The sequence below is a fragment of the Mustela erminea genome, chromosome 1 (genome assembly GCF_009829155.1).
Source record: "Mustela erminea isolate mMusErm1 chromosome 1, mMusErm1.Pri, whole genome shotgun sequence".
NCBI classification, from domain to species: Eukaryota; Metazoa; Chordata; class Mammalia; order Carnivora; family Mustelidae; genus Mustela; species Mustela erminea.
The window spans coordinates 59,791,364-59,811,238 of record NC_045614.1 but is presented as its reverse complement, the minus strand read 5'-3'; the positions used below and the strand labels follow the sequence as shown (position 1 = coordinate 59,811,238).

General features: G+C 50.7%; 1 protein-coding gene across 1 annotated transcript in view; it reads right to left on the bottom strand.

The window, feature by feature from the left end:
• UROC1 (urocanate hydratase 1) overlaps window positions 1-15,044 on the bottom strand; it is a 40,627-nt gene extending 25,583 nt beyond the window's left edge. Inside the window, exons 1-8 of the mRNA XM_032340472.1 lie at window positions 14,805-15,044; window positions 7,196-7,326; window positions 6,001-6,094; window positions 4,980-5,039; window positions 4,534-4,662; window positions 4,343-4,404; window positions 316-382; window positions 85-228 (exon numbers count right to left, since the gene is read on the bottom strand). Of these exons, the coding sequence (XP_032196363.1) occupies window positions 85-228; window positions 316-382; window positions 4,343-4,404; window positions 4,534-4,662; window positions 4,980-5,039; window positions 6,001-6,094; window positions 7,196-7,326; window positions 14,805-14,930 (813 nt within the window). The 5' untranslated portion in view covers window positions 14,931-15,044. The remainder of the gene's footprint in view (window positions 1-84; window positions 229-315; window positions 383-4,342; window positions 4,405-4,533; window positions 4,663-4,979; window positions 5,040-6,000; window positions 6,095-7,195; window positions 7,327-14,804) is intronic.
• Window positions 15,045-19,875: the final 4,831 nt, after the last annotated feature.

Here is a 19,875-nt window from a genome sequence, read left to right as displayed (position 1 = left end):
GTCTCTAGACTGAGGGAGGAAGCAGGTGGGCAGAGAGCAGGATTTCTCCTATGTTCCTAGACATATCCCCGCCACTGGGCTCACCTCTGCTATCACACCGATGCACCCCACGATGACTGCGGCTTTGGCTTGCGCACCACTCATTCCGCCCAGCCCAGAAGTGACAAAGACCTTCCCAGTGAGGTCCTTGACACCCAGGTACCGTCGGCCAGCATTCAACACGGTTAGCTGCCAGGAGAAGAGGCAGGCACTCACTGTCCCCTCCAGCACATCAGCCTCCCACCCCCTGCAGCCAGGCATGGCCCTTTTTCTCACCACTGTGCCGTGGACAATTCCCTGGGGTCCAATGTAGCAGTAGCTGCCTGCTGTCATCTGGCCGTACCTGCCCACAGAGAAGGCAAGCCTAGGGGTGAGCCCAGAGCCAGGCACAGCTTCCACATGTGTTACATAATTTAAATTTCCTTTTTAATTCCCCACAAATACATTAATATATTTTCCTTTTAAAAAGGGAAACAGAGATAAAGCTATAGTCCCCCCAATTCTGGTCCCCTCTGGCCTCCTGGATCTTTTCTAAACAGATTTTTGTTTTATTCAAAACTGTACTGTAATTGGTAAAATCACTTTGGGGACTACGGGACCATGTTGATGGAGGCTGAGCGTGACCCAGCACCTCCACTGTGCAGGCTCACGCCCACGTAAAGACAAGCACACCACTGTTCACAGCAACTGTATTTGCAGCAGCCAACCCCATGAAACAGCTGGAATACCCATCACAGAGGACAGAGAAGCGACTGCAGACTATGAACACAATGAAATGCCATGTGGCAAAGAAAATGACCCATGTCCTCCTGTGTGTCAAGTGGCTCCGTGAAGAAGCCAGACGTGAAGAAGTACATTCTGTGGGATTCCATTCTGTGACCTTCAATGACCTTCCACTGGGGAGTCTACCTGCGGGAGGGCTGGCACTGAGCTGCAGGAGGCAGGGGAGGTGTCTTCAGAGAGGGGCTGACACAGCTCCGGCGTGTATCCGAACTTACCTGGCCACAAACGTCAGGTGTGTGTGCTGTGCCTCAGTGAGGCAGACTGCCCTGAAGGGCACTCAACACCGTTTGCTGTGCGGTTACTGTCATTAGTAGGGGTGTTATTTATATAAATGGTCTCACTGTGTAGGTAGTGGTACCATTTCCACAGGGGGCACAACAGCAGTGGAGGCCATCCCACAACGATCCACACAGATCCTGCCCACTCCTATTCATGGCTCCACAGTATGCAATATCAGAAGCCACAGAATGTTTGCCCCTCCGACCTCACTCTGCAAACAACGCACCCCACAGTGGCAGTGAGATGCCTCCTATCCCTCTCCCTGGGCCCAGGGAAGGAAGCAGGAAGAAGTAGTGCTAGGTCGTCAGGTGCAAACATTTCAAATATGAACATACTCTCAAGTGCCAAAGTGACTGTCACCAGCAATGCATGTGCATGTCTGTGTCCATCACTTGATAATCATCAAACTCTTGAATTTTCTGGCAATGCAACAAGGGGAGGACAGCACTTTTCTGTTGCCTGGACCTTCCCCCTCCCTGAGGACCACTGATGAAAGGAGATCCTCCAGGGCTTATGGACGCTTGCTTTACTCCTCCTTCAGTTTCAACTCCTTATCTCGTTTCTATCGGGTTCCTGTCCCCCAGCAACTCTCTCCAGCCCCTCCTCTCTGCTGAACCAACAGTGGATCCTGATTCCTGCAGATCTGTGTCTGATGCTGCGTCTATCCCATAATTTGGATAAGGCACCAGACCACGTGGAACCTCTGCATCTTCTAAAAAAGGGGGAGGCATTATCCTTGCATTGGAACGTTGTCTATTAAACAACATAAAAAATAGTGCTAAGATGATAAATACCTTCCCAGGGAAAAGGGTGAAACCATCGCACATCCACAAGGCTGCATGGTCCCCTAACGTCTGCCAGAAGGAGGGCTCCCTAGTGGGCCCACAAACATCAAGCAGAGTGCTCGGGGAGCTCCCTTTGCACTATGCGGAAAACAGTGTCACTTCTATCCTTTCATGAAATCTCACGAGACTCTTTGAGGAGGAGCTATTAAATTCTCTCTTTAGAGACAGGATCCAAGTTCCAAGGTTACATAGGGATATGCACCAGAGCTGGGAAATGATTTTAAATCCTTCTGATTTGGTCCTTTGTGCTCAAGTTGTCCACTGCATGTTGCTCCCAAAATAGCTCTTGGAGGTAAGACTGTCCACAGTTCCAAGTCCACTGCACTTGGAACTTTGACCCCAGCTGCTGAGATGTAGTCCTCCTGGCCACCCTCAGCCTTGCTGGATGGACCTCGACCTGCCCGCAATCTGAGACTGCCTGTTTTTCCACATCCTCCCTGGGACTCGTAGCTATCTGTAGCTTTGTGTTTGTCTGACTGGTAGCAAGGAGGCTTTGCTTTAGTTAGAAGCTCTCAGATCCTGGATAGGAGTAAACCTCTTCCACCCGTGGGCATTTTGCATCCATTTAGTCAGTTGCCCATGGCACCTGGGTCAACCCTCAGGTGCGGCAGATGGGTCTGACTCTGCAGTTCCACTCTCTTGAAACTTCTGTCCTCAACCTACAAACCAGAGCACACTCACTTGTCCAACGTCACACTTAGGAGGCACCGGACCCAAGAGGCAGATCCTGGGTGGAACCTCTGACCCCACAGCTGCTTCCACAGGCACAGAAGAGGCTGTCGGGCCTCAGAGGAAATAACAGTAATGGTAACTACTTATGACCAACCAGAAAAAGAATTGAGTTTCTGAGCCTCAGTTTCTTCCTCCACAAAATGGGCTGAGAAGGGCACCTAGTGCTGAGCCTTGGGTAAAGGACCGAATGTGAAGATATCTACAAATCTTGGTGACTATTATGATGATTATATTATAAAATATTAGCCTGAGGCCTGGGTAATTGGCTCTGAATAGGACAGACCTGATCACACTTGGTCACTGGCGAGATTCCTCGATCCCCCAAACTCAGGACTGACTCCTGAACTCAGGAAATGCCTAGAGGGTCCTGCCTGTCAATTTCCTCTTCTAGAAACTAAGGAAGAAACTGCTGGAATGGGAGAAGAAACATTTGAACCCCCTGTGCCTGACAGTTACCTCAGCCTCATTTCAATATTAAAATCCCACTAGGAACATTCATCCCAAGTCCTACTAAAAGGGACCTGCTTGCCCCCACTGGGAGAGTGCCTTTGGACGTTATTCCCTGTGATGTCCCCATTTGTACGAATAAAGTGACCTTGTGAGGCAACACTGCTTGGTGTGGCCTCTGTCCATAGCTCACTGAGGAGGGGACCCACTTTGTTGGTCCCGGTAATGGTTTTACATGGTTAGTCTAGAGCAACACTTCCAGAGATCCACAAAAATATGCAGATCAGAACATTCACTGTAGCATTCTTTATAAGCCCAAATAACTCGAAACAACACAAATCAGAGGGAAAGGGGGTAAAATAAATCATGCTACAGTTGAACAATGCAGGTAAAATAAGGATCACTTAGACATAGTCCCTGAAAGAAAACAATATTGTCAAAGGTAGAAGGGCTAGTGCAGAGGGCCTGTAATGGTCTACCTACATCTGTAACCACTTGCGTAAGAAGTGTTTGGAAAGACACAGACTTGACTCCCCCGAAATGGGGAGTACAGGATGGGAGAGGGATTTCCCTTCCACTGTAGCTCTTTTTATATTGTTTGAAGGGGAAGTCTGCAATTCAGAGCCTGCATTAATTTTATGACAAATGAAATGGTTGTACTTTGTATCTTGGGGTCAGGGTTGGAATGTGCACACCTTTGTCAATCTTATCAAATGGCACACTAGGTTGTGTGCATTTCATGTAAATTTCACTTTAAAAGAAAAAAAAACTGTAAACCAATATTGAATTCCAGGACATCATATCAGCTTACTTTCAGAAGCATCAAAAACCAAGCTGGTCAGATGGATGGATAGAAGGACGATGGATAGATAGAAAGGGGATACAGACATCAGTAGTGTGTTAAACACAGAATCTCAGTGTTCACTGTTAATTCTTACAATGTTTTGTCTATTTGAAATTGTCCATAACATAACAACAGGATCCAAATTGTTCCCTTGCTCATAAATGTATGAAAATTGTAGTATGCATATCCACAAACACTCCTAGGGAATATGTCAACATGAAATCGTGCTTTGGTACTGCCATTGTGACTGTTTTTCAAATTGTTTTTAATATTGCTATATAGTTTTATAATAAAGCATGGCTGAAAAAAAACATAAAGCATGGTTGAGGTGGAAACACCTTAATAAAAACTGTAACAGTGAGCTGGGGCTTACATTGTGACTCCCATGGCAAAGAGCTTCTCATATTCTGTCCTGGAGGAGTAGTTGGGAATGACCTGGAAAAGAGGAATGGGAGCCAAGGGCTGGGGGCGGCACAGAGGAAACAATGGGGAGGCAGGTGTTGGGGGCACCCAGTTCTCCCGCTGCCCCAAGGCATGACCATGCCCAGCTGCCCCAGGACCCACCATCCCATTAGTGATGACCAGCCTGGGGGCCCAGGGGGTGCTGGGGAAGAGACCCAGTGGGTGTCCACTATACATGACCAGGGTCTGCTCCTCCGTCATCTGCGACAAGTAGGACATCGTCAGCCAAAACTGCAGGGAAGAAGAAAGCATGGAGGGATCTGTAAGGTGAGAGGGCACAGCGCCTCCCAAGTTACCACCCAGGCCCAGAGAGCTCACACAGCCCCAGGAGTCCTGCCAGTGCCCCATCCCCCAGGCCTTCATTACTCTCCAATGGTTCCGGGTGCCTTCAGTAATGCCTGGAACCTTCAGTACACTGAGAATCTCCAGTGTTGGCATCTCAGGCATCAGGGTAGCAGAGACCTGAGTCCTGAGTCCTGAGCCCTGGGTTGTAAGCTCCTACCAGGCCAGAAGACACGGTGGGGGGAAAGCCATGCAGTCCAGCGTACCTGAGCCCAGTTGCTAAACACCTGTCCATTTCCTCCATAGGTCACGAGCTCCTGGGGAAACTGGAGAAGACATGGTGTCATCTGAGATGGGGGGCTGGGAGGTCCCCCACCTCTCTGCTGTGATCAACGGGGCAAGGTGGCTAATGGCCCTTGAAGAAGGAGTGTTAAGGACAGAGGGAGAAGGCAGAAAGGACAAGGCCCAAGGACCGCAACCTCTGCAAGAACATTGGCCCACCTGTGACTGGGTACGATCTCAGTGTGAGGAGAAGGTCAGACCTGAATCTGGGATCCCTCTGGGAACTCAGCCCCGGGTCAATGTCAAGGGTCCGTCTGTGACCAGGTTCTGAGGCCAGGGCCAGGATTGAGGAAGCTCTTGCCTCAAGTGGAATATTTAAATTCTAGGACCATCTTGCCCTCAAGTTTAATACCTGGACACTCACCCCTGAAAAGGCTATCCTTTCTCAAATATGGGTGTCTGAGGTACAGACTGGCCCCCAAGGACGCCTGTGCCATACACACGTGACCAGACTTGGCCACCCATGGGTGGCTATCGCACACTTGAACCGTAGCTCATCTGACATGCTCTGAATGTAAAATATACCCAACTTCAAAGACTTAGTAGGAAAAAAGGTTGTAAAACATTTCAATAATGTGTATGCTACAGGTTAAAATGATAGTATTTATAATACATTGGGATAAACAAAATACAATAGTAAATCTTTTTTTTTTTTTACTTTTTTTTTACTTTTTCATGTGGCTTTTAGAGAATTTAAAGTGACACGTGGGTCTATTATGCCGATACTGATGCCCTGGTGTTGGTGCTGCGTGGCGGTTACAGAAGTTACAGGCTCTGGGAGAAGCTGGGAGCAGTTTCTGTGGTCTCCTCTGCATTGTCTTTACAACCTCTTATGAATCTATCCTTATTTCTAAATAAAAAGCTTAAAAGCATTATATGTATGTCTTGAGTTCCATTTCTGCCGGGCGGTGCTCCTCCCATGCCTCAGTTTCCCCCAGTTGTTACCTGGGCCACAGCAGGGTCCAGGTTGTTCATGACCATGTGCATGATGGCCGCAGCAGCTTTCGTCCGACAGGGGTACTGCTCGATGGGGTAGGCCCTGCAAGGGGAGTCCAGCCACCAGGTGTGATGATGGGAGGGCCCAGGCTGCCTGCTTGCTAAAGCTCAGGCCCACACGGGCCACAGCCCAGCACCTGGCCACGCAGGTGTGGGCAGCAAGATGGCATCCTGCAGAAGTCGCCCGGGACTTGCCCGCAGAAGGCGGTTCCAAACCACCCAGGCCAGCCCACTCTGGTTCTCACTTTATGCTTTGCACACCTGCCCTTCCAAGCACAGGGAGTTAGGCCCCTGACCACCTGGACCTCCCTTCCTCCCCACTTGGCGAGGTCCAAGTGGCAGAAAATGGATTTCGAGCAAAGCTGATGTCTGCTTTCCAGAAGACTCTAATCCAAGTGGACTTCATGCGTCCCAGCTTTCCTTCATGCCACCAGTGCTCCTGGGCATCAATTCCAGAGCGGATGCCAGGCTGACAGGCCCTGACAGGAATGAGGGGACGTGGTTCCTACTTTATGGGCATTCCCTGGGGCAGTTCCACACAGATCTGGCATATCCAAGAACAATGACGCTCAGAGTGTGAGCCCTGAGTGAGGGCAGCCTTGTCTGGGAACCATGGGAATGGCAGCTCCTCCTGCACCGATCCCCCAGAACTGCCAAATCCACAATGTGGGGTGAAGCCCAGCCACCCACATTTTCTTACAAGGCCTCCAGTGCCATGCACTGCTCAGTGTGAGACCGCTGGTGGGAACCAAAGCTGTTTGAAGACACTGACAGAGGCGCCCCTCTAAAGCTCTCCTCATCTCGAGGCAGGACAAGACATGAGGTTAAGAGAAGGGATTTCGTATACAACCGGGCTCCAGAATTGCTCAGGATTGACTCCCCTGGATGGCAGGCCAGAGACACCTGTCTGAAAAGGATTCCCTCATCTTTTGGCCAGGTTCAAGGCTACAGACTCTACACAGACCACAATACAGCCACCACCCCCCCTCTCTGTGGGAGGGCTGTTGGCTCAGCCTACCATGGCTGTGTGCCTCCTAGTGTGGACAGCCTGGATTCCCCCAACCTGCTGACCTCCAGCGCAGTGCCTCCCACGCACTTCCTGCTCTGGGCCCCCTTGGAAGCTGCACCCGTCTCCAGCACTGACCTCATTTTCATGGTAGGGCAGAACCGGTACATGTAAATATGCCCATACAGTCGCAGCTCCTGGGCAAACTCAGGGGCCAGTAGCTCCTGGACATCCGGGGGGAAGTAGCGCAGGGCATTCCTCAGCGCCAGCTGGGGGAAGAAAAAGAGGAGAGGCAGCAGGGGGCAGGGGAGCTCCGGGCCAAGCGCTGTGAGGCCATCCTCCTTCCCTACTTGATTCACCTCTGTTCCACTCAGAAACCTGTGGCCCCACCCAGAGATCACCTAGTTCTCACTCCAAGCCCATCTACTATGTCACCTCCTACAAGAAGCCTTCTCTGATTGTCATACCCTCTTCACGTAGACAGACCTCTAGACCCTCCCTTTGTTCATCCCAGTCAAGGAGCTGAGAGGGGTCTGCCCTGAGGCTTGCAGTGGGAGATGGGGACTCAAGGGTGGGGAAAGCAGATCTGCTTGGAGCCCACAGGCATCTTGTGCATTTGTAGGGAAGCAACACTCCACCAGCGGCCAGCTTGGCAACCAGACTCAGATGATGCACAACTGCATAGTGACTGCTCTGGAAATGAGATCACCCCAGATGCCAGCAGGCCTGGGGCAGAGCCTGGAGCCAGAGACAGCAGACCAATAGAAAGAAGAAACCTTCCCAAGGTTTCTCATCCACCCCAAATCCCAAGCCATCTTGTCACTCCTCCAGACATCCCTCATGATCCTGGTCTGGCCACAGGGCCTTGGTACTTAGACTTCCCTCTGCCTAAACCCTCTCTGCCCCCTGCCTTCTCTTGGAGGGTCTCTTCCTTCACTCGGGCCTCAGTCCAGGTGCCCCCTCCTCAGTGGCCTGCCCTGGACTCCCCCTCTTGACTCCCAGCCACTCCACCTGCCTCTGTCTCCGTCCCAAGCTTTTCACTGTTGGATGTTCTAGGGCTTGCTTGTTTTATTGCTTAAAATCTGTCTAAGCTCAAGGAGGCCAGAATCCTGGCAGACCCCTTCGTAGCACTCCTCCTTCCAACACCTGGACTAGCTCCTGGAGGCAGGCAAAGTGGGAGACAGGACCACGGTGACAGCCTGGTGTCTGGGTGGACATTGAGGCCATTTCTTCAACCAGCTGAATCTGGGGCACAAACTGCTTTGGGGGTGGGAGAGTAGGAGGTGAGTGTGCTGAATTTATTCCCTCATTCACGCAGTGCAGATCTGCTGAGGGAAGAGATGGCATGATACTTGAGGAAGATAGGTGGGCTTTGGACACTGGGAGGCAGGAGGTGACGAGAGAAGATGCTAGGGCCCAGGACTGGGTACACAGCATTTGGCCTGGTGGGACAGAAGTGCCACTAGGGAGATGACGCTGGACACCCAGCTGGGTGCCACCAGGGAGATGACGCTGGACACCCAGCTGGGAGCACAGGTGCCTGGGGCAGAGGGCTAGGGGCAGGACCACCTGTCCGATGCACCCAGAGGTCAAAGGCTGCATGGGTAAGACACACCCAGGCCTGAACAGTGGCTAGGAATATGCTACGGCAGGAGGGCCTCTAACTTCAGCCGATGTCGGAATCACCCTAGTGGTCTGGTACAGCCTCTGACCTGTGTCCCTGACCAGTTCCCAGGTGCTTCTGCCGCTGGCCCGGGGACCCCATTTTGGGAACCACTACAGGACAGCGACGGGGATGAACCTTCCACAGTGACACACAGTAGCCAGGTGGCTTCTCCCAACCTGCTGTTGAGTGAAAGACTTAAGGGACAGCTGCGTAACTCTGTTGACAGGCCATTCAAGAGCAGCTGTGACCACGCCACACATTAGAAGTCATGATAGCGGTCCCCCTTCAAAGCCCGGGTCTGTCCCCTCTCCCTGTGTGCCTGTGACATTCGTGTCTGTGCACAGGTGGTTTTGGCTGCTTTCTGTGCGGGCTATACCTCAACACAAAGATGGTTGTTGTTTTCTAGCTGGTGTAGAGCTTTTCTCATAAGAGCATGCCAACCGAAACTGAGCATTTAAAGAAAAGTTTCTAAAGCAATACCTAACACACACACACACACACACACACACACACACACACACATCTACACAAGACTTGACCTCACTACAAAGCCCCTGATAGAGTTATCTAATACACATGCAGTAAGTATTTCTTCAGTGAAAAAGTGTACAAAGCAGCAGCTCTGTTTGCTGGTCTGGATTCAATATTCCAAGCCTCTGACTGGGAGCAGCTTTCAGTATCAAGATGAGAAAATGGTATTTAGACATGTTGTGTCTGCCCAAGATCCCACCACTGGCCTGAGGACCCTGGGAATAAAAGTCTTAAAAAAAAAAAAACACAATTTCAGAGGTGGATTATCATTGATGAAATTATGGTCCGCTAATTATATAATGCATGTTCTAAGTGGGCTCTCTTTTTTTTTTTTAAGATTTTATTTATTTGACAGAGATTTTATTAATTTGACAGAGACAGTGACAGATGGAACACAAGCAGGGGGGAGAGGGAGAACATCCTCCCTTGCTGAGGAGGGAGCCCGATGTGGGGCTTGTTCCGAGGACTTGGGGATCATGACCTGAGCCGAAGGCTGACACTTAATGACTGTGCAACCCAGGCACCTCTCTAAGTGGGTTCTTACTGACGAAATCAAATGTATTTAAGACACAAAAATTCAACTTCCACTCCCACCTGGCCTTAATAGGCCTAAAACTCTAACAGAACAGTGGCCTGTTCCCTTAGGGAAAGAGGATGAATTCATAAAATGTTCTGGGTTCAGCCATCAGGTTGGAGAATTCAGGATGCCTGATGGTGTGGTGGGCAGGTAATGGCCCCCAATGATGTCTGCATTCCACTCCCTGAAGCCCATGAACATGTTAAATTGTGAGGCGAAAGAGGTGTGATTTTTGCAGATGTGATTAAGGATTTGAGGATGAGAGACTGTCCTGCATTACCCAGATCAGCCCTATATATTCACGAGGGTCCTCGTAAGAGGGAAGCAGGAGGGTCTGAGTCAGAGAGAGAGATTTGAATTTGGCTAGGCAGCTGGCTTTGAAGATGGAAGACAGGACAGGACAACCAAAACCTGCAGACAGCCTCTAGAAGCTACAAAAGGCAAGGAAAGAAATCGGCCCCCACCCCCTGCGAGTCTGCAGAAGAAATGCAGCTCTGCTGCTTATTTTTAACTTAACATTTTACAATATATTTAATGTTACTGAAAATATATTATGAACTTTTGAGACATGTGAACATAAACCAGGACAATCTCATATGTAATATTTGCACCCCCAAAAATGGGAATCACCAGACTCAATCAGAGAGCAAAAGTACAAGCATGATTTCAATATCCTTGCATACACATCAGTGTTGCTTGCTCGTGGCCCAAGGGAACCCATTTCAGATTTCTGACACTCACAATTGTAAGAGAATACATTTGTGCTGTTTTAAAGGCACTCCTTTCATGGAGATTTATTCCAGCAGCCCTAGGAAAGTAATAGACAGTGACAGAATCCTGTCTTGGGAACAGTGTTACTTCTGCCAGAAGCAAATCCTTCCTGCGTGGTGGCTGATCACCTAAAAGGATACCAGTGTGTGACTTTGTTTAGCTCACAGAAGAGAGTGTGTGGCATGGCCCTGTTTGAATCACCCCAGTCCCGACACCCACTCTTGCTCAGGCTTCATTAGGTGCGCTCTGGCCCGAACTGCAGCTGGCCTCCTGGGTCTAAACTGTGGCTCAGGTGCTTGTAGCTGGGAACGGGGCAGCCTCTGCAGAGGCTGAGGCTACAGGGCTCCGGCTCTTCTGATCTCAGTGTATCCCAGAGCGGGGGGCTATGTGGCACATGCATGCTTCACCTCCCTTCTCCTCTTCTGGAAAATGAGCACAGGAACAGCACACACGTCATAGGGCCATCTTGGCGACTAACTGAAGAGGGTCTGGCACATATATGTACCGTGGGAATACCAGCCATCAAAATAATCATCTCCCACACTCATGGCCTTCCATGCTGCTGACTCCTTCTTCTAGTTGGGTCTCCTGCCCACCCTGCCCTTCTAGGGAATCTGGAGAAACCCTTATACTCTTCACAGAGAGTATTGTGAAGCAGCAGTTCATGCCCCTACTCAGAAACCCTCAGGAGCTCCCCATTTCTCATCTGACACAGTCAACACTGCTCTTGGCTTTCAGAGTCCTCAGTAATTTGGTTGGGCCTGACTCTCCAAGCTCCACAGCCAGCTTGGAACTCCACAGGGCCTCCTTCACCCCCACAATACTTTGGACAGGCCCATCTCTGCATTTTTCACTCTCTGCACCCCTCTGTCTCCAAATGGCCTTCCTTCTTGGATTTCCCAGCCTAAGAACCCTGCCCATGTTGCCAAGACCACCTCCTCCAAGAGGCCCTCCTAGGTTTCTCCTGCCCACTAAACTCTTATAGGATTTGGTTGGGGCGCTTAGTGTAGACTCTTGCCTGTTCATTCAACAAACAGGTACTGGTGTCGCCGAAGCCCCAGGAATGAACCCAACAGAGCCCCGCTCTTAAGAAGCTTGAGATAGTGTGTTATTAGTGATGGGGACAAGGACACAGGTGAGAGGTCTTCAGGTCTTGGTATCTGATGCCCACAACGGCCCCTGCGGGTGGGGCAGGATTTGGAGAAAAGGTCACTAAGAGTAACTGGGTATGGCACCAGGGGGTGCTAAAGATATTTCTAGAACGGCTGCTCCTGTTCTATGATGAAAATTTCCCTCTGCACCACAGAAGCTGTCCTGTGTTTGTGCTGAGAATACACTGACTAAAATTACAGCCAGACCATACTCTATATTTAAACAGAGAAATCTCCTTAAAGAAGACCAAAGAGGGAAGGGCACCCTAGTAACGAAATACTGTGCACCAGTTACAAGAACAGAACAACTCTAAACTCACCAATAACGAACACCTTAAAAAACGGATGAATATAGAATGTGTCTATATTCTTTTTTTTTTAGAGAATCTTTTTTTTTAAATTTTTACTTATTTATTTGACACAGAGAGAGAGATCACAAGCAGGCAGAGAGGCAGGCAGAGAGAGAGGGGGAAGCAAGCTCCCCGCCGAGCAGAGAGCCCGATGTGGGGCTTGATCCCAGGACCCTGAGACCATGACCTGAGCTGAAGGCAGAGGCTTAACCCATTGAGCCACCCAGGTGCCCCTAGAATGTGTCTTTATTCTTAAGAAGGACACACACACACACACATTTTGTAAGTACATGGAATGCGTGTGGAAGGGTACGCCCAAAAAGCGGCCATGGTGACTCAGGCAGAGAAATGGGGAACTTTCACAATTATAATACTTGACATCCTTGTCTTATAAAATTACCTGGAAAGCTTACACCAAAAATCAAAGAGACATGTTTAAATTTTAAAAAGAATTGAAAACAAGCTGAGGGAAAGCATAAAATGAGCTACTGATAAAGTCACTGTGTTTGGGACTGCCTAGGAGAAGCTTCTCGTGTTTTTCATACGTTTTCTCACACAGGACGCTTCTGGGACTGATTTGAGGGGTTTCCCCATATGACCAATTCTCCCCACCAGCTGGGGGGCCTACGATTCAGTTTGGTCCCGACACCATCTACCCGGAGCCTGATCACCCTCAGAGCTATCACACCGAGTCCCAAAGACTGCCCCTCCCATTTCAGATGCCTGGTCACACATCCCATACTTGCACCTTCCCACCAACCAGCTACATAGCGGGCCTCCCACAACCTCCTTCCTTGGGCTCCTAATTTGCTAGAGAGCTCACAGAACTCAGAGAAACATGTCTACTGGCTTATTATATAACAAAGCTTACCAGAAAGGATACCGATGAACAACCAGGTGAAGAGGTACACAAGGCAAGGTCTGGGGAAGGGGCGTGGAGCCTCTATGCCCTTTTGGGGTACCACACCTGCCCCAGCACTTCAGTGTGTTCAGCAGCCCAGCTCTCTGAACACTGTGGTTAAGCGATTTTTGTGGAGGCTTCATTCAGCACATAGCATGATGGATTATTAACTCCATTTCCTGTCCCCTTCCCCATCCAGAGAATGGGGGGTACAGCCCAAGGTTCCGTTTCTAATCATGGAATGGTCTTTTGGGTGATGGTTCTCCATTCAGGAACCCACCCACAGTGGCTTCCTTAGAACAAAAGAGGCTCCTATCACCCAGGAAATTCCAAAGAATTTAGGAGCTTTGTGTCAGGAGCTGGGGTCAAAGACCAAGTACTAGCAGGAAGTGGGGCAGGGCCGAGGTCAACATACATCTTTCTTACTGTCTAACAGGCCCCCGCTGAAGGCTGGCTGACCCTGACATCCCAGGGAAGGTTAAAGGGCTGCAACAGCACAAACTCCCAGACCTGCCAGTAGCCCCTACTCCAGGGGTTTTGTTTCTGTACTTCAAGCAAATGGCGACACACCCAGGGCAAAGCAGAGGTGACCCAGCTCCTCAGCTCCTGAGTGCCCTCCTCCCAGCACAAGAGGCCATCACACAACCTGAAAAATATCGCCTGAGATGGGCAGGTGGCAGAGCCATTCGGGCCTTCAAGGTCAAAAGTCAAGGCCTTGGCGCCCAGGGGGGAGGACAGAGGGGAAGGAAGCTTTAACGACTATCTCCACGAGTTGAGCTGGCCAGATGAGCACCGCCCTGCCGCCAGCAACACCCCTCAGCCCCAGCACTCTGCCTCACCCTTCCCCTGCCTCCGCTCCGCCCAGCCCCGCCCCAGCGCCCCGCCCCCAGCAACACCCCTCACCACCAGCATCTCGCGCCCACCCTTCTGCTTCGCTCTGCCCAGCCTCGCCCCCACCCCGCCCCAGCGCCCCCAAGTCCTCCCACCGCCCCGCCCCCATGTTGTGAGCCCCGAAGGGCGGAAAGTTTGGGGGACAGCCGCTGAAGCGCCTCAGTCTTTCTGTGGGGTGGGGTTGTGTGACTCCTTTTTTAATGTTCATGCTTACGTATATTTTCTAGTAATGCTGAACAAAGAAAAAGGAGAATACTGTTGGTGTAACCGAGCCACCTACTTCATTTCGTCGGGCCTCCCTACCGCGTGGAGTAATTATTTGCCCCCCAGCTTACGAGGGAGACAGGTGTACTCCCAGATGGTCAGACCTGCCGGGGGTGCTGGCCGGAGCGGCCAGGCTCTCGGGGCTGTGGGCGATGGTGGAGACCCCTGGCCTCCGCCCTGTTCTCACCAGCACCATCGCACCCCCAATGGGGTTCTAGCCTTGCGGCAGCAAACTCACTACAAAATTTGGGGGCAGGCGGAAATGAGAGCTGACTTCCTAGACCCTCAAAGCCATATGCGTGTCTGGGGCAGGAGGGTACACCCGCTGCTGTGCTTTTGGGGTACTTTGCCCCAGCTTCACTCCTCTGACTGGAGGCAGCCACGGTGTCCCACCCTGCTCCCGGCTGGATGACCTTGAGCCACGGGATCCCCATCGATCACAGGTAGTTGGGGAGAAAATGAGGAAAGGGGTGGGTGGGGTGGCCGTCTACCTCCCCTCAGGAGGCTCTGGCCAGCAGGGATGGGAGGTTGAGTTGAGAAGCTGCAGCTCCCGCAGAGACAGCAGAAATAGGAAGTGTCCATCCGGACCATCCATACGGCACCAGAGGGCAAAAGGCCTGGTGGGAATGGGGCCCGACTTCTTACCTGCTCCTCCAAGGGGCTGAGGCCAGGGGTCCTGACCGGTGCGTGGGACACCCCAGCCCAGCGGCCCCGGTTCTCCGGGAGGGGCCGCAGCGGCAGGCCGGAGCATAGTGCCTGGAGGCTGGACATGTCTGGCTGAGGCTGAGACAGAGGCCGGCTCTGTGGGAAGTCAGGCAGAGACCGCACAGTCACGGTCCAGCGGGCGGGGACCTTCCGCTCCACAGCCACCTCCTCCAGCGCCTCATTGGGCCCAGGTCCTGCAGAAGGAGCCATGATTAGGTCATTGGGTCGTTGGCCCCTAGCCTGGCTGCCTGAAGTATTGACCTGAGGCGGGGGCAGTGTTCTGGGGAGAGGCAGGCTTCATACCGGGGACACAGCTGTTCAGGGGTCTATTTGTCCTGTTAGTGGGGTGTTGGCCTCAAGGGGCTGTTTTCTAGGACCCAGCTTTGGAGAGCTGGTGGGCTCTAATGTGGGGGTTTGCTTTGGCAGTCTTACCCACACAGGTGATGCTGGGTTGGTATCTCGATGATGGGGAGGCATGTGATCCTGAAGCTGCACAGAACGCATGGTCTGTGCAGAAGGCAGGCAGTGCCCCACCCCCAGCAGCAGGTATACTCTTCTGGACTCCCAGTGAGGTACATGCTGCTTCATCCCCCACCCACAGCTCTCTGTGAGGGGCCCAACTGGAGATGGCTCTTATCCTTGATTTCATTAACAACCTTGCAGGAAAGTGCTCCTAATCAGTAGTGTGCTGCAGACGGGGAAACTGAGGCCCGGGTCCCACTCACACAGCCAGGAAGCGACCGCACTAGAATCCTAGCGGTCCGGGGAGAGCAACACATTTGGGTGTTAATCTAGCTCAGCTCCTGACCAGCCCTGTGGCCTTGGGCCTTGTCCCTGTCTACACAAGTGGGTGGTAATTTACCACTCAGGCTGTGGGAGGCACAAACAAGTTGTGTAAGCACCAAGGGCAGGACCTACTCGAGGCAAGGGGAGAACAACAAACATCTTCCGAGTACTAAATGCACGCTTTGGAGCACGTCACGTGATTCAGTTCACTCTGTCCCCTCGTCAGCCCCGTGGAGTTCACCATCTCATTCTATGGAAGTGGAAGCTGAGGTGGAGAGGGGTGCCAGGAACTAAGACCACAAAGTTGGATCTAAACCCTCAGAACCCAGAGCTCGGGCTCTATGCACCCTCCCAGCCACTCTTGAGGTCCCCCTGGAGGACCTCATCTGGCAGATAAGCCAGAAATCAGCTTTTGTAAGATCTCCTCATTTTGAAATGTTTGCAGTCCATTAGAAAATGGTTTTAAACATGGGTGGATTTTGTCAGCGTCGACGTTCTGGTTATGACAGAGCTTGGCAGTTTTGCAGGATGTTTCCGATGGGAAAATGGGGCACAAGGGATTGTTTCTTACAACATGAATCAACAAGAATTGCAAAATAAATCACTTTATTTTTTAAAACATTGTACAGGCTAGGTAAAAGAATGAGGTCACGGGTGTTACATAGGCCAGACTGGTTCTACGGCTCGCTAGCTGTGTATCTTTGGTAAGTTACTCAGCCTTCCTGTGCTTCGGTTTCCTGTGTAAAATGGAAGTAGTAATAGTCCCTCCCTCACAGGTTGCATCCGAGGATTAACTAAGAACACGTGAGGCACATCTTAATGCCTATCACAGAATAAACATCTGCTAAGATACTGTTCATTTTCCAGTTGTTGCCTGTATCAAAAAGCAAGGAAAAGTGTGTGTGTGTGTGTGTGTGTGTGTGTGTGTGTGTGTACACTACAAAGAACTGGGGAGGGAAGGAGACTTCTCACTGTAAAACTCTGACACTTTCAACATTGTCAATGTACTAAATGCCAATGTACTAAATGTACGCTTTAAAATGATTAATTTTATGGTATGTAAGTGTCACTTCATTTGAAAAAACCTCTGGTGGTTTTGAATTTTGCTCCATGGACAAACCAAATAAATAAAAAATTTTAGCTAATAAGGAGTAAAAAAAGGCAGGCAGGCACTAAAAGCCAAACCCAGTTTCGCTCAGAGCGTGCCTCCCTGGTGATTGATGGGGCCTCTCTCCAGCCGTCAAGTGCCTGCCTTAGTTTCCCCTCTGGTTGACCCCGGTGGCTGCTTCTGTCCTAGCTAGCCTCTCCTCCTAGCAGCACCTGGTGACCAGCACTATGTATCACAGCCTTGCCTTCCTGGTGCCCCCCAGTCCAGGCCACACTGGACCCCAGTCTCTGTAGTATCCAGCTGGCCTTCCTGAACCAGGCAGGATTTCTGTCTCTTGAACCATCAGCCTGGTCTCAGCTTCCTTTCCTACTTCTCCATCCACTTTACCACCTGGGATACCTTCTCCTGAACCACCCTGACCCAACCCCTCTAACTTAAAAATACATCCTGGATGCTGAGACCACCCCACCCAGGTCCATGCCCATCTTCTCTCCCAGAGATGGCATCAGCCTCTCTCCTGGCTCCCCACCTTCTCCCAGCCCCCTCCAGCCAATTAGCAACACAACTGCAGACTGCTTAGACTAACCCACATGTGGCCCAGGACACTCTGGGGATGTAGACCACCTGCTTGCCCTTCTCACTTCTCCATACACTCTCATCGACTCCAGAGCCTCCTTCCTGCTCCTTGTTCACGCCAGTAGTGGTTGTAAAACCTGCCAGCCAGTCCTTGCTTGGGTGCTTCTCCCAGTGATGCTGGGGTATGGTCCTGCCCTCTGAGTCTGGGTCAAACTTAGTGATTATCAGGAAACAAACAGAAGGAGTTCTAGACTCTGTGGAGCAGCCCAAGTACCCTGGGATGCCAGGCTGGGGTGTGCCATGCAGAGGTACCCAGGTCAACCGCCCAGCTGACCTCCGGCACATGAGGGAGCCACCAGGGATGGCCAACTCTGGCCAGGCTCCAGATGGCCAGTCTCAGCTGCCCTCTGATGCAGTAGGATGAGGCCCCCAGTGAGAAGCATCAAACTCACCCCCTTCCCCCAATCTTGACCCACAAATGGTGAACAAAATTTATTTTTTATTAAAAAATTATTTTATTTGAAACCAACTAACATATAGTATATTATTAGTTTCAGAGGTAGAGTTTAGTGATCCTTCATTTGTACAGAACACCCAATGCTCATTTTATGATGTGCCCTCCTTAATGCCCATCACCCAGTGACCCCATCTCCCCAACCCCACTCCCTGTCCAGCAACGCTCAGTTTGTTTCCTAGAATTAAGAGTCTCTTATGGTTTGTTTCCCTCTCTGATTTTATCTTATTTTATTTTTCCCTCCCTTTCCCTATGTTCCTCTGTTTTGTTTCTTAAATTCCACAGATGAGTGAAATCGTATGATCATTGTCTTTCTTGTGAGTAAAATTTAAATGGTTGTTTTAAGCTGCTAAGTTTTAGGGCAATTTATTAGTTAACAGCTCCTGGTACACGGCATCAGGGCCTCAGCAAGGGCTGGTCCTCTGCCTGGAAATGTCCTCCTCCAGATACCTGTGTGGCTCCTCCTCACCTGACTCAAGTGTCACATCCTTCCTGAGGCCGGTGCCTGTCACCCTCACTCCTTATAAGCAGTATACACACTTCCCATCCTTTATCTTGCTTTATTTTCCTTATCGCACCATTTACCACCTGGAATGATCTTATATTTTTATTCCTGTTTTCTGTCCCCTACCCATTCTATAATGTAAATTTCATGAGGGCAAAGGCCCTATCTTGTTCTGTCCCTCCGAGCCCCCCCACAGAGTAGGTAATTCAATATCTACTGAATGAATGAATGTGAGCCCCTTTAAGAGAACAGAGGCTGCACAAGGTGTCTTCATAGGGAAGATACTGAGGCCCTGGGCCTCTGGCAAGGCATATTCAACCCTTCTATCCCAAGACCCTACACTGAGGCACCCCCATGGGTCTCTAGGGATCCAGTCTCCAGGAGTTTTCTCCACAGGGATAGGCTGAGGCATTATTCTCAACTTTGACCACCAAGTGGCAGCCCAGGAGACCAAGGACCCAGAGGCTGGAACCCCTTACGGAGAACGTGGGCTGGGGGAGGATCTGGAATGCATGTGTAGATTAGATTTAGGACCCACTGGGCACCCGGATAACTGGAAATCTGGGCCAGTCCCAAGGCTCTCCGTCTAGGTCATCTGGAAAGTCATAATAATGAGCTTCTGTTTTGGTCTGTGAACTGTTTCCCACTTCTCTGCCATTTGAGACCTATCATCACCATTTGGAGCCATCTCTTTAAGCTGCAGAACTATCATTTACTTAATATGTTTCCTTAAAGAGACCTTTAAAACCTCAATAAATACAATAGGAAAGAACTTTTGTTATCACCACTGTAAGAGAAACCAGTCTTTTGCCAGAAACAGGCAGTAATTGTAAAAATAAATTAATTCATCACAAACATCTAGGATTTAGATGGCACTCACTGATCCATTGTACAGTGAATTGGGGCACAGAGAGCTTAGGCAAATTTCCTGATCTCACACAATGGTTAAGTGGCACCTGCAGGGTCTGGAATCGGATTTTTCAAGAGCTACTATAAAACTGTAGTTCACTGCAGCAGCACCCTTTCCCACACACTCACACCACTAAGTGTTCACACAGGTGCACACCCACACACACACACCCACACACACACAAACACACGCACAGACACCTGTATACGGTATCAGCTGCACCCCTGGTTCCCTGTTAGCCTGACTTCTGGGCAGCAAGGCACTAGGGTCAGGCCTGATTCCTGGTCTTCCCACCCCCACAGGGCTAGCTGGATGTTTATCGTTCAAATGTGAAACTTCACTCTCATCCCCCCACACACAGGAGTCCTCAACAAGCTGAGTGCTCTCCTGGAGTGCGGATCTCTTGCTGGGACCAGGTGAAGCACAAGAGCCCGGACTCCCAGTAGGGCGTGAACTGAGAACTCCCACCTCTCCTCCCAGAGCTGGCCAGGACCTACTTAAGCCAGAATTCAGGCAGGACCTGGGGACACCTGTGGAAAACAAGGCTACAGGGGGAAGTAAGAGGCACTTAGGCCTGGTACTGGGGACGGAAGATCGGGGCGGGATGGGGGA